Genomic DNA, 22,876 nt, shown 5'->3' on the forward strand with positions numbered 1-22,876 from the left:
CTCAGTGATTAACTGCTTGCTTCGTAGCTTGAACCACCATCCCAAGACCTTAATCCCCTTATTACGAAACTGTCGATATTTTTGAAGCAAGCGGCCTTTGAGAACTGGATACTTCGCTGGACGATTTTTCTTAGTGTGTTTTGATCATTTTGTACCTTTTTTGTGTCTGAGTTTCATCAGATTTCCAGCGTAGAATCATCTTGGTGTTCAAGCTAAACTTTTTGTGTGTCTGGTATAGGTTGTTTTCTTGATAAAACTTAACGATTCTCAGCTTAAACTCTCTACTATAACTTTTACGTCGTGCTTTCTCAGCATCTCAACCACCATCCAGAGTCAGCTGTATCTGTCAACTTTAATACCAAACATTCCAGGTGCGATTCCCATAAGCGCCTAATAAAACATACCCTAGCACAACAATCATGTGCTTATTTAAATATGTGCACTTAATAATCAAGTGCACTTAATAACCCAAATCTATATGGTAATTTATTGCAAGTACACCAAATTCAATTGCCAGTTTGCCATGGCAACAAATTCTATTGCAAAAGTGACAAATTCTGCAAATGGGATGAAGTCAATTGCAATGGTGACAAGTTCAACAGCAAAAGCCTGTAAAATCCCATACTCATACATGCCAAGAGATACCATATTCAAACTGATTAGATTATACCTGTGATGTCGTATACCTCATCTCATGTGCTGTGTCTAATTCCAGTCACAACAATCATCAGAAATCACTGCTAGTGTGTACAGAAATTATTGCTTGTAATTGTATTCTTCTAGAAAGCCCAACAATAATTTATATAAGCCTTTGCCCTCGGTGATTATTGTACCATTCCTTGGGTCGCATGGTGATCATTATACAGAAACAAGGAGCATCACTACTAGCTATAGGTTTTACAATGCCTATTTTCCTCCTTATGCACTCACAAATTACAGTATGTGGTAAGTTCCCTAGTTTACCCGCAAAGTTTGAATAGCCTGCATGGACTGACATATATTTTAAGCCTCCAATATGCCACTAGATGTTGCATGAATTTTTAGACTATGATCACTTTCATTACACTATTAAAACAGAAGCTACATTATATTAGTCTATTGTGAGGAGAACTATTTTTTCATTGTAGAGAAAGCATACTCAGAAGAAAGTGGAGATAGCTCACAAAAATGAAAGGACGCAGTGGAAGATGTCCCTACTGTGCATCACAGTTGTTGTCTTAGTAATAGCAGTCTACTTTGGTGTATACCTGCAATCTGAATCTCAACTGGCTACCAAGCAGCAAGATAATGAGTTGGTACAGCAGAAAATACAGCTGGAGGATGACAATAAGCAACTAAAATCAACAAATAAACAATTAGATGATGACAATAAACTGTATAAGTCAATACTCAAACAACTAGATGATGACAATAAACAGCTAAAGACAACAAACAAACAATTAGATGATGACAATAAACAGCTAAATACAACAAACAAACAATTAGATGATGACAATAAACAGTTAAAGATGAAAAACAAACTATTAGTTGATAACACTGAACACCTCAAGTCATTAAATGCCAGTAATATTTCCTATGAACACATAGCACCAGTTATCATTACAATGAATAACTTCACTGAGAAGATGAAGAACAAACAACAATGGTATAGTGATCCATTTTTTGCTTTTTGGAGAGGATATAAGATGTGTCTTAATGTTGATGCTGGTGGTCAAGGCGATGGTGATGGTACTCATGTATCAGTCTTCCTATACCTAATGAATGGTCCATATGATGACAGGCTAGAGCAATCAGGTGACTGGCCATTGAGAGGGAGATTTAAAGTGGAACTACTTGACCAAGTAAATGATGGTAAAGACACTCACTTCATAACAATTGACGGTGATGTTCCAAGTAAATCTACTGACAGAGTAAGTGAGAGAGATATGGTTCCTACAGGATGGGGAAATCACAAGCTCATTCCTCATGGAAATACTCTTAATAGCAACTACCTCAAACATGATAGCCTCTACTTCATGATCTCCTATCAGCCCTTTGGTGTATCACAGCAAAGTGATGAATATGTAGTAGCACCAGTGATCTTTAAAATGAATAACTTCACTGAGAAGATGAAGAACAAACAACTATGGTATAGTGATCCATTTTTTGCTTTTTGGAGAGGATATAAGATGTGTCTTAGAGTTAATGCTGGTGGTAGTGGTGATGGTGAAGGTACTCATGTATCAGTCTACCTGTACCTCATGAATGGTCCTTATGATGACAGACTAGAACAATCAGATGACTGGCCATTGAGAGGGAGATTTAAAGTGGAACTACTTGACCAAGTAAATGATGGTAAAGACACTCACTTCATAACATTTTACAGTGATGTTCCAAGTAAATCTACTGACAGAGTAAGTGAGAGAGACACGACTCCTACAGGATGGGGAAATCACAAGCTCATTCCTCATGGAAATATTCTTAATAGCAACTACCTCAAACATGACAGCCTCTACTTCATGATCTCCTATCAGTCCTTTAGTGAATCACAGCAAAATGACAAGAGTGTAGCACCAGTGATCTTTAAAATGAATAACTTCACTGAGAAGATGAAGAACAAACAACAATGGTATAGTGATCCATTTTTTGCTTTTTGGAGAGGATATAAGATGTGTCTTAATGTTGATGCTGGTGGTCATGGCGATGGTGATGGTACTCATGTATCAGTCTTCCTATACCTAATGAATGGTCCATATGATGACAGGCTAGAACAATCAGGTGACTGGCCATTGAGAGGGAGATTTAAAATAGAACTGCTTGACCAAATAAATGATAACAATTATGCCAATGACATAACTTTTGATGGCAATAGAGACAGAGTAAAGGAACCAGATATATCTACAGGATATGGAAAGACCCAGTTCATGTCTCACAAGACTATCCTTCATAGCAACTACCTCCAACATGACAGCCTCTACTTCATGATCTCCTATTCACCCAACGGTACAGCAAAACTTAGTACAGCCAATGTCATTTTAGTGTATTGCTTAACTGTAATATTATTAATTTGCTAACTTCTTTTACATCGGTTCATATAGTGGTACAAGAATACTCTGCAATATATGAATTCAAGGAATTGCCACCAAAGATAACAATGATAAATTTATAACTTTTTTTTCATTTTTGTTTATAGTTATGGTGGAACTGTACTATTGTAGTAGCATGCATATAGGCAGTTTGAAAGAAATTTGGCAAAATATCTAGGTAGGTTTTTTAAAAAGTTATGGTTGTATAAAGCATTATGATTTGATTGATATATATTTCTAGGGAGCTATATTGCTATAGTATGTATGAGTTGAGCTGGATCCTCAAAAACATATTTTAATAACGCATGAATGCTATTACATGCAACCTTGAAATCTGGCTATTTGTATAGTACTGCTTGACTTGCTAAATGTATCTCAGAACAAATATATACCTGGCGTAATACTTTACAGTCAATCAAAATTTCCACCATACATTTAATTTCCTGTGGGGAAGCCATAAAAGTATAGTATCCATTACAACATGTACACTTTCCTGAATAATTTGTGATGGAGCCAAACCACCCATGTCTGTTGATGATACTTGTCACCACTAATCATCTAGTTGGCTGAAATGTTGATCTTGAGTTTCTTGTAGGCACCCCTATTACCGTAATTCACTTTATTTTCGTATGATTTATGTGAATGACTCGTTCTCTATTAGAATAGTTCGATTTTATGTAAAAAATTTTGTGTAGGAAACTTTTGTACAAGTTTTTCATACAAAAATTGTTTTACAATGAAAATAAAGCGAATTACAGTATGTAATAAACACACGTATATTGGTGCATCAGGAATGCCATTTAAATAACTGTTTAAATAATTTTATTGCTTGTACAGTGCACTATAGGCAGAATACACATGTCCACTATAGGCAGAATAATCATGCTACACTAGATGCTTGTTTGTGAAAATCCAAGCAAGATTAAAAATTTTCCACAAGCAAGACAAATGATTAGACAATATATTATTAGTATAGCTACATAAGCCTATAGACAAGAGTTAATAATAAGAGAGGGTGGCCTCTCTATATTATTAACTCTTGCTATAGATTTAAACAGTTGCTCAGAAATTATTGATGCTGTTGTGTACTATAATATTGCATAATGAATAAACACAACTATAGCTGCCACCCAGAGTCCCAGACCCATTGCATTTGCAAATCAATATCATGCAATGCTTACGGCATGCAATTCCTTGAAAATGCCTTCAAATTACAAAATACACCTCAACCATCAAAACTATAAGGATGTGGAGTATATGAACAATAAAACCTATATTTTAAAATGTTGTACATATACAAATGTATTTCTGAGAAGCTGATGCATCAACCTCAACCACCCCTATCATATCTTTCTCCTCTCCTTGCAGACTTTATACTGATATAAATTGACAATACTATAAGTGCTGCAGCTCGCTCTGCATAGCAAATAGATTAGTTTGTTCAAGTCATCACTGACAAGCACATATATACCTTTTGTACAGCTGAACGTATTATATTATATAGGTGTAGAAAGTGGACACACACACGCACGCACGGATATAGAAGTAGTATTTATGAATACATTTTCCATCAATGTGTTTCAGTAAGGAATAAAATATTTTACAATAAAGTGATAGGGTCGCTGTACATAGATAGACATCTGTTAGTTCTGAGGGACAACTCCCTTGAGGTAATAAATCCATTGTAGACCTGTAGAAGCCCCTGGAGTGCCTTGTGGACATGTGACCACAAGCTTGCCAGTCTTTGTTAGTTGTGGATCAACTTGCTTCTCAAATGAAACTAAAATGTTACACACTTTCTTTGGTTTAATTGTTTCAGTTGCCTTCACAGAAAACACTGGATTATCCACAGTGAATGTAAAGTGTGTTGGTTGAGAGAATACATTTTTAAAAGGTATGGTAATGTTTAAACCAGCTTTGATAGTGTAAGGTCCTTGTGGTTTAGGTACAAGACAGTGGCCAAGCAGTGGTATAGTATAGTCACCCCCTGACTGAGATGAGATGGTGAGGTTGCCTTTGGTGTCTCCAAGATGTGATGGCTCAAATGTGACCTCTACTGTAGCCTCAGTACCACTGCTACCAGCTGATGCAACTGTGATGTTACGTTCCACATGAAAATCAGTGTTGTCCAACTGTAACAAAAAGAAAGAGATCAACTAAAAATGCTTACACCCTAATTATAGTTTCAAATACTGAGTTGAGATTAAAGAGCTTCACCCCTCTATTTTGGACATATACCATATTTATTTGGTCAAATGCTTCACCTTCAATAGTAGCTGCACCTGAACAGTAGCACAATCGATTTTAAAAATTATGAACTTATACATTGCTTTCAAGCATTGAGTAGTGGTTCAGTTCAAATATAAGGTAATAAATGCTGTGACATATAAATATGTTATCTGGGGACTGTGCTGAAGTACTGATATTTTAGAGCAAAATAGGACCATGGACAGCTGCAGGTGTCTTAGACTTCAAATGAAAAAATAATAATTTCCAAGACAACCATTTCTAAACAACTTAATCCTTAGCTGGGTACTTTATGACAAAACAGTAAAAAGAATACGATTATATTATAGCCTCTTTAAATTTACCTTGCACACATATTCAGTTCTTGCTTTAGCAAATGATGTAAACTTGCACATCTGTTGTATGCTGTTACCAATTGTCGTTGTGAAATGTACTGTCCTTTCTGGAGGGGAGGGGCTAGCCACAAGGTGCAGCTCGTATTGGTACAACCCCAGCTCATTACTAGTTAACACCAGCTTGGCCGTAGTATCACCTACCTTCAGGGGTAGGTACTCAAACATACAAGCACCCTACAAAGAAAATATCATTTAAATAGGTACTTTGTGTATTAGGCTGTTATTCATACGTACCTCACTCTCAGCTCCCACAATAAATGATGTAGGTATGTTAATATCTTGTGAGGTAACATTAGTGTTCATTGTGACAGGTATTGGCAGAGGGTTGAACAGTTTGATTGTTTCTGACACAGTCTTGCGAACTGTTGTGGTCAGGTTTATAGTGGCCATTGTTCCAGGAGGTGTGGCTTTAAACATGACATTATAAAACAAGTATTCTCCAGTCTGCTCATTACGAAATGTGATCTGAGATAAAACTCAGATCATAAGATGATTGATTATGTGGTTAATACCTTTGCACTGAAGCTTCCTTCTTTGTAGGTATAGAAATTCAGTTTGTAGTCTTTCTTGCTGAGGGCAGGAACATCAATGTAGTCCAACCCATTCAGTGTCACAGATCTGTCTTGTTTCTCTGGTTTAACCATCTCTACTATAGCCCTAAACCTAATTGGTGTAAATAGTAGGTCAGTTTGTGTGTATGTATCAACACAATTGCCTACCTCTGGGGTCTACGTAACCAGTTATTCACTCTCAGTAGTTCAGTATGAGATGTCTTACAAGGTACTTCCTGGTAGATAGACCCAGCCTGTTTGGGAGCATCAGCTGTCCCAAGCAGATTGTACAACAATCCATTGCCATCCGGGAATGGAAAGAATATAGAACCCTAACATAAAGAAAACACTCTTCTCAAAATCAAATATCTATATATGTGACTGAATTTGACAAAACAAGGCTTCGACGCACAAAACTTCGTTAGGAGATATGGCGATTTTAAGTAATCATTGTGTAATAACTTCCCAGTGCCTACAGCTATGCGAACAAAACTTGCACCATCTATTCATCTATTTACTAGCTATCAGTGAGTGGGTGTATTAATTTCTGATACCCAAAATTTGCCCTGTTTTGGGCAGCTTTTTTCGAGCGGGTTATAATATCACAGGTGGCAGTAATAGGGTGGTGGGTGGTAGGTGGGGGGTGGTGGGTGGGCTTAAAAAAGGGGTATAAAATGAAGTAAGAAGACGAATGGAATCAAGAGGCTAAGTTTGGACCCTCCATGGCCCTCCATGGCCCTCAAATCTCTCCAAATTGACTGGGAACACTATTGGCGAGCTCTCTGTGAAGTCCCAGCTCACCACACACCATTATCACAAAGCCATGGCCATTTAATGGCGCCAATCTCCCACTCGTGGCTTTGACAGGGTCGGAAGAAAGCTGCTACAGAAACCAGACTTGCCAGTCCTGAAGGAAGTACAATGTGGAATGTGATAGTGTGTTAGACCAGCAATCTATTTCTGGTAAAAACTTAAGTTTGATTTTGTGTGTGTGGAAGCCTTGTTATATGAAATCCGGTCACATATGCAAAATTTGCCAACCAACTTATGTAGTACCAACAACTTACATGATGTTTGCTGGCATCACTGGTCATTCTAAGTGGAGCATAGGTGAGTTCATAGTGTTTAGGGTGACCTGGTTCAATACTGATTGTGTTGGGCCCTGACCAGTATTCTCCATCAATGATGGGCCGTACCAGCCATGAAGTTGTAGTACGATTGTGTAACGTAATCTGCCTGCTCTCCTGGTTCCTTACAGTAGTCGTAAAATGTATTACCTATTTGAGGGGTAGTATGGTATGTGGTAGAGGGTACAAAATTAACTTACTTCTTTCAGTGGGACTTGTTCAATACATGTTCCAGTAAGGGTGATGTACAATGGACCTCTGCCCTCAATAGCACAAGGTACTTTCTGTGTAAAAAAAAATAGCATCAAATGTAGCACTGTGATAACAAGTGAGTGATTTTACCTCATATCTGATGTCACGGTTAGTTTGTTTTGGACAGAATGTGATGTCAAATGGTATCTGTAGTGAATGAAATGTAATGAGATTATCAGGCATCTACACACACGTCATTATCTGTATATGCATGTACCTCCATTCCTGGCGAGATGTATCCTTCCACAGGAGTAATAGAAAAGTCTGGTTTGAACTTGGCTATATCCCACTTAAATCTGCAACACAAAGTAGTGAAAGTACAATTCTGCTTGCACATTTGTATGCTTACTATACTCACTGTCACTGTAGAAATTAGCACATGCATACACATGTACTATAAATGTAAGCACACACTACACACACGCATGCACACACACACACACACACGCACGCACGCACACCATACACACGTACACAAACACACACCTAGCCCCAATATCACCAGTATTCAACAACAACACTCTTCTATTACTCTGACTCTGCAGCACAACAGCACCAAATGGAATGTGGTTATTATCCAAATTGATCTCAATGCCATGACAGGAACCAGTAACAACAAACAAGGGTCTCGAGAGACCAGAACACTCCAGCATCACCTGAAATAGTTCAGGTATATATATACATCATCAAAAAAATTCAGTTGCACACAGATTCTGCATGCAATTTGTATTTAGCAGTACAGCCTCACCTCTTCAGAGAAAGACGGCACCCTTACAGTGGGTTTGAAGGTCACTTCAATGGTATGGCTACCTCCATTAGCCTTGAGGGTGATCTCTGAAGTGGGGGCAACAGAAAGCATGCCCTCTTGTTGTATTGCTGTAGCTGATGATGGAGCAGTGGTAACAGTGAACGTGATTGGTGTTAGACTGCGATTGACCACCTTAACTAACTTGGTGGTCTTGGAGCCAACACTGACAGCTCCAAAACTGACTACCTTCTGAGCTGGGTTGGCAACTTCCACCTACGCAGTATAAGTAAGTATTGTGATTAAATAGTATTTGGAATTACAGTTATTAAATTAGTATTAGTAATTCAGCGAAGTGCAGTTTTTTTCAATTACAAATTACAATTAAATGCTCAGTATAACATGAAACACATACCTTCATTTGTGTTCCCTCTCCCTTAATGATCACGGGTACTCTGGATAAACCATTCACTTCAAACCAGATGGTTTCACTATATTTGATGGTTTCTCGTGGCAGGAATGATACGGTAGCCTCTGTCACCTTCCCTGGTGCTTTCACTCCAGGATCAACATGTACCTCAAGATGAGGCTTGTTGGTGTACAGACAATTCAAACTAGAGTATATAAATTACAGGGTTCAGGTATGGAGCATACAATGTACATAACACTGCGTACTGTAAATACAGTACTATTGGAATAAAAGACACAGCTGAATATAAGCACTACTGGTTTATTAGGCACATCCTACCATAGTACACTGACCTGATGTCCTTCTTGTCTTTGTTGGTAATCAAGAGGGTTACTTGTTTGGGTGGCATGTATCCTCGATGGAGGAAACAAGGACCAAAATCATGTTCACTAAATGACAAATCCACCACTGGCTCCACCCCATGACCCACCAAAGAGATGGGCAGACAAGGACCATTCTTAATCTAAAACACAGCATAAAATATGTATGTGAACTACGTACTCTCTAAATTCAGAAGATATCATTACATGAGTACGTACAAAGAATTTCACTGAAAATGCGTTAGAAATTTGAGTTATGTATAGATGTATTCTAAGTACCTTTAATATCAGTTCTGTCCCTTTGAGGTTCATCTTTGAGGGAGGACAGAAGGTCAGTTCAGACATTGTTCTCTCATTGGGCTCAGCTGTTCCCTCCAATGGTAAGATGGTCATTGTAGCCAGGTCTGCCAGTGACTTCCTCATCAACACTCCTCTTATATCAACCAATTCCCAGCAGTACTCAAAACTGTACTTGCCCGTATTGATAATACATATCTGCTTAGGGCATTTCTCTTGCACTTCAACCTGTAGCAAAATTGTTAATAATTTCTGTATCCTTCTTAAGGGACAGCCCCAAATTGTCTACAGTCCACTATAATATGCAAACATGTGTCTAGATTCCAAATCAATAGATACCAGTACTTCAGGAACTAAGAACATCTCTATAAATTTCCTAATTATAGTGTCTTTCTTAAAGATGTTCCACTATACTGTCTAAATGAAATACAATGCTAATACCATTTCCCAATACCTTTCCTAAGTCAATACGTCTTGTTGTTCCCTTCCCTGTGGGCAACTCTAGCATAGATCCCTTGCGGTCCTCATAGTGGAGGGTGTAGGTGATGAGGAATCCTTCAGCCTTAACATTAAGGATGATGGAGGTCAGCTTCTTCTTCACCATACACTGCACGTTGAAGTTGTACTCCCTCTCTTGAGTAGGCACAAATGAGACATTGATGGGAAGCCTGGAACAAAGATATACCCATTCAAAATATACAAAGATCTGCGAGTACATCACAAGCATTGTTGTAATGGAGAAGTGGATTAAACTATTCGATAAATGCACAACCACTAAAAATATGTATATGCATACTTGGAATTTGGCTGCAAGGTTCCTGACATTGGCTGCACTTTGACCTTAGCTGCATGCCCATCAGAATAACACGATGTCTCCACAAAGGAGAACGAGTATGGCTGTGCTTCATCATTGATAAGATAGACTGTCTCATGACATTCAGTACCTACAAGAAGAAAATTCATCATTAGTAGTGATCACAGACCCAGATACAGATTTTGTACCACAAAATGTATGCTTCAATACATACACACACGCAAGGGCTGACCTAGTAGCATGGACTTGAACTTGAGGTAAGCTCTGTCCATGTTGATAGCTGGCTCTACAGTGTTGGCTACTAGTAGGAATGGTGTGGACAGGGAGAGAGAGGGGATTGAAAAGCGCCAAAATGATTCCACCAGCTCCAGTGAGTTAGGCAGACACTCAAAGACAACCTTAATTGAAAAAGGTACATATAACTTTACACAGTGAAATAATACCTACTTCAAACTTTTTCCCTCCAGTAATAAATCCCTTTGTAGTTAAACACTTAAAGACAGTGTTCTTGTTAGGCCTGATTCCATCCTCATTAGTCCAGAAGAATTCATAAGATTGGGAAGTGGGGTTGATAATACTGAAACTCCTACAAGAATTATAGCAAAAGGTTTATACACATTAGCAAAAGCACAGTCATTAGCTGCTGTATATGTCATCATGTCTACTGGGGTACCTGTACACACAACACACTACACTTTTGACAGCTCACTTTGAGTCTTTAACCCCAACTCCACAAGAGTGAAACTCAATCACTTTAGTGTTAATATCTAGAGCAGTTCCCACAGCAGATCCAAATGGACCTCGTTGGTTGGCACTCCTCCTACCAGAGGTGAGGTAGTCACTGTGGTCCAGCTCAAAATGACAATATGGCATCAGTGATCGTCCCTGTACTGCTATCATCAGAGGATTAATTGACTCATCCAAATTAGGCATGCTGTAAAAGAAGATATATTTGTTCAACAACAACAGTGGCATTTGTACAATATAGACACCTTGAAACTGTGTATATTCAAAGTACATTGTATCTGGAAGCATAACTAAGAGTAAATTTTGGGTGTCCACATAAATAGACTCTATCTTAGTTTAACTTGCTTACATGCAGTGGAAAGAAGCATTCATGTCTCGTACATCCAGTGGAGAATATCTGACTGTAAAATGAGCCTCTTCACCAATAGGAATCTTGCCCGATGTTGGCTCGATGGTGAAAGCAGGACAAGGACCTCCTTCACTAATAATGCTACCAGCATCATTGAGGTGTAGTTCTCCCATCGGAGTAGTGCTTCCTTCACTATCATCCACAAGTGACCACTGATACTGAATAGTGACCTTGCCTGTGTTTGTAACACTAAAACTATAAAAAAGACACTCATTTGGCTAAAATGTTGACAAAGCTTTAGTACCTGTATGATCTGGTCTGATACATGAAGGTGTCCCTGAATTTAATGTTAGTAGTTGATGTGGAGTATTTAGCTAAATCTGCTATAGCACTGACAAATAATTCTAAATCTCGCTGGCTGTCTTCCACTATGGAGTGACTTGGCTCAGGGTCAACTTCTTCCACCTTCTTTTTAGCAGGTGTGGCTGGAGGCTTAGTGGCTGCAGCCTGTGATGGAGCCCCAGCTATGCTCCTACCTGTGGCACTTCCAGGTTTGATAGGGGTGGAGCTGCCGAGAGCTCCAGGGGAAGGGCTAGCTGGCGGTTGGTGTTCAGAACCTCTGCTAGCCTGACGAAGAGTGATCCACCTTACACTACGCATACTGTCATCCCAATCTGGCACCTAAACAAATACATAAAAACGCTGTTATGTATATGCTGTATAGCTTACTTGAGATAAAGGTTTAGAGTAAGTGATTTGACAGAGTTTACCAAGAACTTTAGAACACTTTAAGGTCTTAGGCTGGTTAGCTTTAAAAGTAACTGTTATGTCTTTGGATTTGCCAGGATGAAGGTGCCCAGTACGAGGGAAGATGACAAGGTTGTTACCGTTAGGCCACTGAAACCAGTAAAAGTTGGTAGCAGAATGATTGGTGATCGTAAACGTGATCTGGCGACTTTCCTTCACAGCACAATCACCAAACTGCAAATGATTGTCCTTCACAGCTACAGCAATAGCCATATGTAATGGAACACTTAACCTATGTGGTATGTTATACCTGATATTTCTTCAGAGGAAGATGATTGTAGTAGGTCCTGGTCAATGATGGTGCCCAGTTGACCCCTCACATTATCAATAGTGATATCCTCCTCATAACCTTCACCAATCAACTGTATTGGTGTGTCCTCAAATTGATTATTTCTCAGTGACAATCTAAGTATAAAAGTACAGTACAAAATTGACCATATATGGGAAAAATAATAAGGCAATATTTAGGGTATAAACAGTCACGATATAACTTACATACCTCAATGTACCCTTGCATTTCTTGGCAGAAGATGGGGAAAAGTTGACATTGAAACAAGCCTCTTTTCCAACATTAATGTCCATTGTTAGAACAGGGGTTTGAGCAGATAGTGAGGGCACAGTGGCAGGTGTTGCCTCCTCCGTAAAAGGAGTTGTTACACTAAATGACTTTGAACCACTCACTACATCAAGGATAGCAGTAGCAGTGATGTTTCCCTCATTCTTTAACACCAGTGGTAGTGTTTGTGTCTTGCCCACAAGCAAACGTTTGTAAAGCAGCAGGGGAATTCCCTTGTTGTTTCGAACTGTAGGTCTTACGACTGTGACCTGAGGCAGGCTTCCCTCTCCTTGTACTTCAAAAGTGAGTACTCTACTCCTAGCCATTGGTGGTCCATCCACTGTAGCCTCAAATTGTCCACTGTACAGCTGTATTGAATGGTAACATGTAATGACTGTGGCCACAGCTTGCATAATACATGTATGTACGTATGTATGTACGTATGTGTGTGTAAGTACCTGTAGTGCACACACGTACGCCCACACACACACACACACTGTGTATGCAAAATACCTGCATGGAAGTGGGTTTGAATGATACAGTAGCATAAATCTGTGAGTGAGGTGGTATTGATGCTTTGGTTGGCTCCACATCAAACCCCTCAGCCATTCCTTTACTAGATCCTTTACCTGACAGTGGCTTAACAGCAATGTGAACATCACATAATATCTGAAAGACAAGATGTTAACAAATGAATAACACTAGTCAAGTCTTACTTTGTTAGGATTAGAGATCTTGTACTGAGCACGAGCAACTTGACCCACAATAACACTGTGGAATACAAACCTTCTATCATCTTCGCCGTATACACCCACACCGCCATCCTAGAAGATACAAGCATGCAATTAGACGCACAGCATGCAATTAGACGCACAGCATGCATGCACATACGCAAGTACATACTCTGTACACACAATGGATTGTTACCTCCTTTAGATGGTGTTGACTGATCAGCCCCAGCTTCCTACAAATACGATGCTCTTCAAACACAGACACCATATCAGTATAGTTGATTCCAGGTAGTAACACCTCTCCATAGATCTTGTACTGCATAGGGGGTGGATTCCTGCCCCTGGTGGTTGGCCGTCCACTAATATCAATAGCCACTACCTAAACATCAAGTAATACACTACACATGATAGTGACTTCATATAAAGGTTCTTAGACCTCTTCTGTCTTTCCCTGAGTTTCTGCCACACAGTCAATATTGATTGTTTGAGATGAACCAGCAGAGATAATCCCTCCAGCTGGATGCAGTGTGAACATGCCAATAACCAACCTCTGAGCAACAGTGGGTATTTCATTTCTGTGTGGCATGCGTTATGAAGGGATACAGCTATTAGACAGCCCAGTACCTTAAACTAGTATCAGCTTTTCCTTTAGCACCACCGGCACTCTTTTGAAGCAGTTGAGAAGATGTTTGTCCATCACGAGACTTAGTCCTTGTGTCACGAGTATCCTTGCCCTTGCTATATCAAAACACAAGGTCATTTCAATGCAAAACACTAGCTATACCATGTTGTACCACTAAATAGCGTACTCTTTCTAACTTCACTATAATTACCAAGTTCCTACCTTCGTTGTTTATCTGGAGTGATTTTAGTAATGGCATATTTGAACTCAAACTCCCCTTTGTTCTCCATTACAAAAGAGCATGTTTTCTTTGAGTGAAGGATGATGGACCCAAAGTTGATATCACTCACAGGAGTAATAGTGAACCTGTGTACAAACAGAAGCTAACACATATGGGTACTATGGTAAGTATACTTGCTATGTAGGATTGATAGCATTATTGGCCAAGTGTGGGCACACATGGTCTTATATCAAATAGTGGCAAAATAAAGGGTCGATAGAGTAACTGCTAAAATTTGTATGGTAATACCATAATAGCATGATGATTATTATGAAGAGTTATGAGTCACGGAAATTTGAAAGGTTCTAGCAACTTCTTTTCTGAGCTTGCAGTTCCAGTATTACTACACATGTCTGACACACGTACACACTTACATAGAGAAGACAGCTCTAGCGCTGATTCTTATTGGGATATTAGCAATGACATCACCATCCCCCAGGTGGGGTTCAATGACCTGTGTGTACACACATTACAGTATGGTACTAAGGTATACTACAAGGATATACCTGGCATTTCAGTACTGGTTGGTCTTTGATGGTGATCTCTTGTTCAGCTTTAAACACAGTGAACACAGATGTTGGTTTCTCTCCTGGGTAGAGGGTACCCCTGGTTGGCTGTGTGGTGAAGTATTTTGATAAATCCACTCCATCAACAGTATCAAACATGATTCTGTAAAAAGAAATCAAATGATCAAAAAAGCCTCTATATCTATTTGTAATATGTGTGCATGCATGCATGCGTATGTGCGTAGCAAGTGGCTAGAACAACGGTCTGGTAATTCCAGGGGTTTTGCCAAATTGATGTTGTTGTTTCCTTGAGCAAGAATTGTTTTCAGATATTCTCCAGTCTACTCAGCTGTACAATGGGGACCTGGTGGCCTGGCCTGGTGTCAACTGGGAAAGCAGCCCAATGGGTACCTGGTGTTTACTGGGGAAGCAAATGCTTTATTTTGCTTAGCGGTGTTGGGGTCTTCGGGGTCTGTGATCTCTCTCCATGACGGACCATGAGACCTGGACAGTCCTATTGTGGGTTACTAGCCCTGCCCCAGGAGGATTTTCCTGCACAAAACTGAGTGGTACACAGGCATCCCAGTGTTGATTCGCTGGACAGAATTAGCTGTGTGAACTGCCAAAAGCTGTGCTTTTGCATACGTGCATATATGCATGCACGTGTGTGTGTGTGTGTGTGTGTGTGTGTGTGTGTGTGTGTGTGTGTGTGTGTGTATGTGTGTGTGTGTGTGTGTGTATGTGTGTGTGTGTGTGTGTGTGTGTGTGTGTGTGTGTGTGTGTGTGTGTGTGTGCAAGTATTTGCACAAGTGTATGTACATACGTACAGACACATGTATATGACAATGTGTTATGCATGTTTATGTCTACTCAACATACTTATATTCTATATCATATTTTCCTTTGTTCTTCAGTTGTATACTTTGTTTTGCTTCATCACCTACACGTATACACTGGAAATCTAACCCTCCATCAGCTCCTGAAATGAATAACATATAATAATTACAATTTAGTAAAGTACACAGTACCTCTTGGGAAGCTGATGTCAACTGCAACATCATAGGCCTCAGCAAGTATCTGTATGGTCTCCACATGCATTAGTCCAACAATCTGTTCCACATCTGAAATCTATGTATGTGTAGAAGAGGAAAATGTCTACATCACACACAAAAACATGCTATAATTATGCAGTACATCCTTACACTGCCAAGCACACACAAAAGTTTTTCTAACTTACCTCCAGCTTTAAGGCCCTCTTGTAATTGTTAGCCTTTGATGCTCTGAAGTGTACCTTCAGTTCAAACTCAGACTTGGGCTGTACTATGCCATGCTCCTGGTTAAACGAGAAGTCATTCCCCAACACATCCAGTCCACTAAGCTTCCACTGTACAGGCAGTAGTGTGTTGTTACGCAGGAACAAACTCCGAGTCTCTTTCCTTCAATAAAACCACCACAGAATATAGTATATAGTATGACTATATAGTGGCTTTACCTGTGTAGTAAGACTTTCTCAAACTGAATTAACTTTGTGTTCACTTCCAGTTCAGGCTGTACACCATCACAGCTGATTGGGAACACAGCTGGCTCGGGATTGTGCTTTGTACAGCACACTAAGTTGTCCTCGTAATGCTTAGATGCCTTTGGATAGGCCCACACAGTCAACTCCTAATAGAGCATTATGTATGTACATAAGAATTGTGATGAATTGAAGGTAAGTCTTACTTTGCTTTGACCAGGCTGTAGCACCATTCCTGGAGGGTCCAGTAAGAAGGTGCTTGCATTGGTGTCTTGCTCAAAGCAGAAATTTGCATGACAAACAATTGGGGATGCATTAGAGATGGTTAGCTTCTCCATGTTCTCAGGATAACGTCCCTCACGATATCTACACACATTCACAAATGAAACTAGTTGTAGATCTCTTATGTACGCTACCTCTCTCTTGTCTTGCCACAGTGAAGTGGTCCAAACATGTACTTATCCTGAGACAGGACATATTTCTTCTGAACTATTTCTCCTTCTCGGATCGCATTCTTACGATTAGCAAACACAACTCTACACGTGTAATGAGGCAGATATACACAACACACAATAAGCACAATGTATACACACCTTGGCTCCCTGCTAATGCTAGGGAAAATTGCATGACCTCTACAAAATAGTTGGTATTTGCGTTTGGTACCAATTATTTCAAATGTGAAAGTCTGCAAGGTATAAGATAGTCATGGTATAGTACAATATATTACATGCACTCACCTGGTCAATCTGTCCAACTTCATCTGATATGAATTTCATCTTCAAAGTAATCTGGCTGTTGGCAGGAATAATCCAGCGAAACTTTGCCAATCTGTCAGAAATCCATATGTGTATCTACTCTTATATGTCACATACAACAACAACACTTACTTTGATGGCAGAGCTGGAGAGGCAGACTTAGACCTACATACATACATACATAATAATCCACATATGTTATACACTTGTATTTGCCTTGTACTCTCTTCTTCCAATAGCAGTGATGGGTCTGGAGATATTCCCTTCTGGCTACGAGCTCCTTTCAGTTTTCCCTTACTGCTGGTGTCTGTGCTCTCTATTGATCGTTGTGATGATTTCTTGGAGGTACGGCCACTGGTGGTTGTCGTCTGTTCTGGTTCTGGGTATTCTGGTAAGTCAGTCTCTGACACTGGCTTGGATACATCTTCAGCAGCTGCAGCATTGCTGTAGAATTGAGACACAATGTGAAACTTGACTATTCTTACATCTCCAACACTATGTAATAGAACTTACAGCACCTGTCTATAAAATCACTCAATGTACATTTTTTTTGCAAACATTATGTGACAATGCTAAAATACTTGATCTGTTAAACAATGGAACACCTTGAAAGAGAAAATGCTAAAATGTGGACACCTTGCTAAACAGGACACTTGTCCAATAACTGTGTACTGCAGAAATGTAAGACCCCTGACATCTCTATTAATAAGGTTCCAAGAGCCTGATTCACTATAATACTAAAGTCTTTACTGTTTGCATACAATTACACTATAAGCTTACGGGTCATCAGGGGAGCTGGCCACAAACTCAAAGTGGTTGCTGACATTTTCTTGATGTGATCGGAGTAGTTGAGGGTAAGTGACAACTGAGAAGAGGTAGGGAGGTGGGAGGGGTGGACCATCTGGACTCAAACCCATTCCATCAATTACCTGTAGAATAAGATTTTGTATAATTTTTAAATTTCTCTGTGACATTAGCGTACATGCATGTAATCAACAAATAAATCATTCAAGGCAAATGTTAAAATTCGAATCAAGATATGGTCAACTAAAGTGAACGAATAACTAATCGATGGAATACTGAATCAACAGTAAATCAGTCAACGTGTAAATCAATATGTAATCAACAAATCAATCAATTATATATCAAGTGAATCAAAGTGTGATCAACTAACTGATCAAACTATGTATCAAAGTGTAAAATCAAACACAATCAATCAGATACAGTATAAATCAATCATTAAAACTCTCACCTCTTCAACACAAGGTAATACTCCTCCATTATATACCTCACTAAACACTTGCTCTACAGCAGCACTAGCAGTGGCATTGATCACAGGTACCCCTACCCCCTCCATGCCATCAAGATCACCAGTTGATACACCAGTAGTGCTTGATGGAGGTACAACCAACTCTGGTACAGTCTCAATAACTTGTATCTGTGTGAAAGATATAACAGGTATACAATCACATTGTAATAAGACTGTCATCTTAAGTCAGTCAAATCCCCTATCAAATTCCCCTATTAGGATGTATGGACATAGTGACAAGATAATTTGTCCTCCTATACTGAGAGGAATTTGACACCACAATTGTCATGCATACCCGATGGGTTTGGACATGGACATGTAACATTGATAGATGCATTATTATTTACTCTTGATTGTCCATGATTAGTTTTCAATCCACTCTAAAAGGCTCTAAAAACAAACAAACAAACAAGCAAAATACGTGTTTCATTAAGACAAACACACTATATAATAAAGCCTTAGACCATTATTAAGGCGATAATCTGTTTTCATCAGTATCCACATATACTTTCACCGTCACACTTATTTCCCAATTATTACAGATTAATACTGGTACCTGCCTTGAACATATTACACACTTTCACTTTCTGCATTAACAAAAATTCTATAACATAGTTTCTAAATGATAATTTACTTGAAGAAGTGAATTAATACATTTAAAACTTCAATAATAGTTAGGTACAGAATGTAATTAAAGCCAGCATCATTCGTAATAACTACAAAGAATTAACTTGACACACAGGTGTACACTTTTTGGCAGCCAGGTCAGTTGTTTGTATGATGTAGAAATCAGAAAAGTAGTGCTAGAGTTAAGGTCCTTGCTCTAGTTGAACACATGGGACAAACACACAGATAAATGTATCTAATTGGCCTGTACTATACCTATCAGGTGTGCTGTATACTTTCCCAATAATATCATAAAGCTAATATGAGGTTAAAAACCTTAAAAGGTATGTGCAAGTTGAACGGCACAAGTGTCTACTTGCAGTTTGCCATGCAGTTTAATTCCAGCCAGTTTGCTCTACCGTGAGTCTACACCATATAGCATTCAAGGTTTGCTGTTAAGAGCTTAATTTAAACAAGGCTTTAGTGCCAGATGATGAGTGCTTCGTGTGGAACAAAGCCATACAGTGACTGGTGAGAAAATTGTCTGACATCAAATAGACAGACGGCTTTTCCACTTTATAACAGGTGGAAAACTGTCGTAAGATCACACTCCAGCTACGAAACTGTTCCTTCAAATTCAGCCATTATGTAAATGATTAACTATGATAACAACCTAGCTATGAAAGTTTTCCTCCAAATCTTGACATCTACGAAAGTTTTCTACCTTGAAATTTTTATGCATGCAGTAGCTTAGGTGTACTTGGAATAATGGTAATGACCCACCCAACTACACATTGAAGCATTTGAAATTTCATGATGAAAAATCATAGCCACAAAGGTAATTAAATGAGTAAATAGTACAGGCTGCTAGTACGATGATCGCTCTATTAGGGTGTTTTGTACGTGTGAGCGCTCTATTAGAGTATCTTGATCTTGTTATTTAATATATAATATTTTAGCGTGCAATGGTTTGTACAGGATATGGTTACAACTTCGTTGCTGCTCCTCCCGATAAGTTGCTGTATAAGATATGTCATCTGCCATGCCGCGAGACATAGATAAGCAAATGCTGCAGCCAAGTTTTTTGCAAGCGCGATCTTCAGAACGCAATAAGACAAGCTGGAAGAAACCAGTGTCCGGTTTGCCATGCCGAGCCATTGGAAGCCTACCCCAATGAAGCAATGGACCGTGAAATCAAGGAGCTGAACGTTTTCTGTCGAAACAAGGAAGATGGGTGTGGCTGGATGGGAGAATTACACCACATACACGACCACATGCAAACATACGAGATCAAATGCAGCCACTGCCAACAGCTCATACTCTACTCTGCAATGGATAGCCACAAAACTACAGAATGTCCTTGTTTCTGCCAACACTGTGGCATCACAGCCACAAGAGAAGTGATCGCTCAACAACATAAGGAAAAATATTACGAGTACCCCAATCATGTCCCAATAAGTGTGGATGGTATAATATCCCTCATTGTGACATGAGTGACCAGGAATGCCCTCTTGAGATAATCCAGTGTCCGCTCTGTAGAGTGATGGTTGCTCGCAAAGATGAGAAACAACACAATAAAGAATTAGATGTTGAACACGAAATGATAATATGTGATCGAATACAAAATATTTATAACGATGCTAAACAAGTAAAGTATCTAGATTCAGGTAATGATCAAAGTACATGTAGTTACTACAAAATGTTTGGCAGAATCTTCAATCTTACAACAGAGGTATGTTTTATATTTGTCACCTTACTAGTTAGTTATCTTCATGTACAAACACAAGTTACTACATTTGACAGTGAATTGGAAAACATTATTAACATCAAATCACATCAAAAGAAAAACTGTAAACCTGATAATGAAGTAAAACAACAGCTTGGTGTAGTGCATGAAATGTTAAATAAACTAGTAGACAGTGATATGGCTTATAAACAAACTACACTGCTACAGCTAATTACATCACTTTTAGACAACAAGAATTTGATAAAACACCAGTCACTACCACAAGATGACAAGCTAGCACAAAATGATATAACAATCAAAAAATTAAAGGACAATATCAAGCTGTTAGAGAATAATATTAAATTGCCAGAGTCAGTACAAATTAATGTAGCACCAGTGTTCTTTAAGATAGTCAATTTTACTGAGAAAATGAAAACCAATAAAGAATGGTGGAGTGATCCCTTCTTTGCATTCTGGAAAGGTTATAAGATTTGTTTTCTAGTTTACGCCGGTGGTCACAGAATTGGTGAAGATAATCACACATCAGTGTACCTGTACCTCATGAAGGGTCCACATGATGACGAACTACAACAATTAAGTTACTGGCCAATGAGAGGAATATTTCAAATAGAACTGATCAACCACATAAATGAGAGTGACAATTACATTTACCATATACCATTTGACAGAGACACTCCTAGCATCTACGTTAATAGAGTGATCGAGGGTGACTGGGCTCCTGGGGGATACGGGAACCTCCAATTTATGTCTCATGAAAATATTCTTACCAGTAACTACCTCATACAAGACACTGTGTACTTCAAGGTCTCTTACCAACAGACAACAAGTACCTCAATACAAATGAAGGTAGACATTTTGACTTGTTCATTTGTGATGTTAGTGAGTAGGCTGTTGTACTGATATGTGAGAGTTCATAATACAGAACTTACGATAAGAGATTCACAACTATTCAATTCATCAAATACATATTTCATATGTGCGTACATGTACACCTCCAATGTGCATTGACAGCACAAAGTGATGGCTTACTTCTTTCCTAGACTTCCTTTTAGAGGTGGTATGTGTTGGGGTTTCTTCCTGGCCGGAAGTTGCCTCACTGTCTCGTTTGGGCTTTACTTCTCCTAGTGAACGGATCCAGTTTTCCATCAGCCCATTTAGTCCTACCATTGAATCCTCATACAGTTTGTACCTATGTGTGTATAGTGGCTGGCCATTGAGTTAGTCGGGTCTTGATATTATGTGCTTGCCTTTTCTCCATGGTGGTCTCTGACACCATACTGTCATCATTGAGCATAGCTGATGTGCGTCTCTGCTTCTTCCTGTACACAACATACAGTACTCATAGTATCAATACAATGTGCTCATTCTGGATAAAAGTTATCTACAATTCAAAGATTGTTCTCAAAAATGATGATATGTCCAGCCATTTACAAAAGGCTAATAAAATTTTTGAATGCCTATACAGTTAAATCTATATAGCTATGACAGACTTACATACACATATGTATAATCAAGAGTATATAATAGAAACCAAGAATGTATAACCCCGTGATTAATGATTGCATAAAGTAACACGGATATTTCAGTAATTGTTCGTTTTCATTACCATTAAGGGTTGCTGTATTTAGCCCAATTCGGCCACTAAACCAAGCAAAAACATGATAGCGTTAAAGGGAATTGGCTAATGTTAAAGTTCTGGCACTGCCAAGTGGATCCCTGAAGGTGTGGCAACACACTCGTTTGTGCAACTGTTGTTTTAGCGAGCTAGAGTTACCTTGGGTCCTTACTACACTTTCTTTGTACAATAACTGTTGAATACTTGATTGAATAACACGGAAAACTGGAGAACAAAGACCCGTTGCCACGTACGCATTTCAAATTATCATTTCGCGTAAACAAACAATTACTGAAATATCCGTGTTACTTTATGCAATCATTAATCACAGGCAAATACACCGTTCAACACTCTTGGTTTCTATTATATACTCTTGGTATAATACAATCACATGTCTGAAATGCCAAACTCTGATGGTACACAGTAAATATCACATTGTTAGGATGTG

General features: G+C 39.0%; 1 protein-coding gene across 1 annotated transcript in view; it reads right to left on the reverse strand.

The window, feature by feature from the left end:
• Positions 1-4,497: 4,497 nt before the first annotated feature.
• The window catches only part of LOC136263579 (hydrocephalus-inducing protein-like), a 31,456-nt gene continuing 13,077 nt past the window's right edge, over positions 4,498-22,876 (reverse strand). The window contains exons 44-89 of the mRNA XM_066058200.1: positions 22,061-22,132; positions 21,843-22,002; positions 18,404-18,589; positions 17,932-18,080; positions 17,368-17,595; positions 17,284-17,316; positions 17,134-17,224; positions 16,990-17,081; positions 16,813-16,932; positions 16,603-16,762; positions 16,373-16,545; positions 16,118-16,316; positions 15,909-16,008; positions 15,760-15,859; positions 14,881-15,043; positions 14,749-14,828; positions 14,317-14,460; positions 14,097-14,210; positions 13,909-14,047; positions 13,669-13,851; positions 13,458-13,565; positions 13,255-13,410; positions 12,685-13,109; positions 12,436-12,590; positions 12,108-12,382; positions 11,683-12,059; positions 11,379-11,633; positions 10,992-11,216; positions 10,730-10,868; positions 10,515-10,680; positions 10,265-10,412; positions 9,923-10,136; positions 9,451-9,696; positions 9,145-9,314; positions 8,798-8,996; positions 8,386-8,658; positions 8,124-8,293; positions 7,855-7,933; positions 7,728-7,784; positions 7,586-7,669; positions 7,326-7,535; positions 6,427-6,590; positions 6,220-6,370; positions 5,942-6,172; positions 5,657-5,881; positions 4,498-5,197 (exon numbers count right to left, since the gene is read on the reverse strand). Coding sequence (XP_065914272.1) covers positions 4,709-5,197; positions 5,657-5,881; positions 5,942-6,172; positions 6,220-6,370; positions 6,427-6,590; positions 7,326-7,535; positions 7,586-7,669; positions 7,728-7,784; positions 7,855-7,933; positions 8,124-8,293; positions 8,386-8,658; positions 8,798-8,996; positions 9,145-9,314; positions 9,451-9,696; positions 9,923-10,136; positions 10,265-10,412; positions 10,515-10,680; positions 10,730-10,868; positions 10,992-11,216; positions 11,379-11,633; positions 11,683-12,059; positions 12,108-12,382; positions 12,436-12,590; positions 12,685-13,109; positions 13,255-13,410; positions 13,458-13,565; positions 13,669-13,851; positions 13,909-14,047; positions 14,097-14,210; positions 14,317-14,460; positions 14,749-14,828; positions 14,881-15,043; positions 15,760-15,859; positions 15,909-16,008; positions 16,118-16,316; positions 16,373-16,545; positions 16,603-16,762; positions 16,813-16,932; positions 16,990-17,081; positions 17,134-17,224; positions 17,284-17,316; positions 17,368-17,595; positions 17,932-18,080; positions 18,404-18,589; positions 21,843-22,002; positions 22,061-22,132 — 8,077 coding nt within the window. The 3' untranslated portion in view covers positions 4,498-4,708. The remainder of the gene's footprint in view (positions 5,198-5,656; positions 5,882-5,941; positions 6,173-6,219; positions 6,371-6,426; positions 6,591-7,325; positions 7,536-7,585; positions 7,670-7,727; positions 7,785-7,854; positions 7,934-8,123; positions 8,294-8,385; positions 8,659-8,797; positions 8,997-9,144; positions 9,315-9,450; positions 9,697-9,922; positions 10,137-10,264; positions 10,413-10,514; positions 10,681-10,729; positions 10,869-10,991; positions 11,217-11,378; positions 11,634-11,682; positions 12,060-12,107; positions 12,383-12,435; positions 12,591-12,684; positions 13,110-13,254; positions 13,411-13,457; positions 13,566-13,668; positions 13,852-13,908; positions 14,048-14,096; positions 14,211-14,316; positions 14,461-14,748; positions 14,829-14,880; positions 15,044-15,759; positions 15,860-15,908; positions 16,009-16,117; positions 16,317-16,372; positions 16,546-16,602; positions 16,763-16,812; positions 16,933-16,989; positions 17,082-17,133; positions 17,225-17,283; positions 17,317-17,367; positions 17,596-17,931; positions 18,081-18,403; positions 18,590-21,842; positions 22,003-22,060; positions 22,133-22,876) is intronic.

The sequence above is a fragment of the Dysidea avara genome, chromosome 8, assembly GCF_963678975.1.
Source record: "Dysidea avara chromosome 8, odDysAvar1.4, whole genome shotgun sequence".
NCBI lineage: Eukaryota > Metazoa > Porifera > Demospongiae > Dictyoceratida > Dysideidae > Dysidea > Dysidea avara.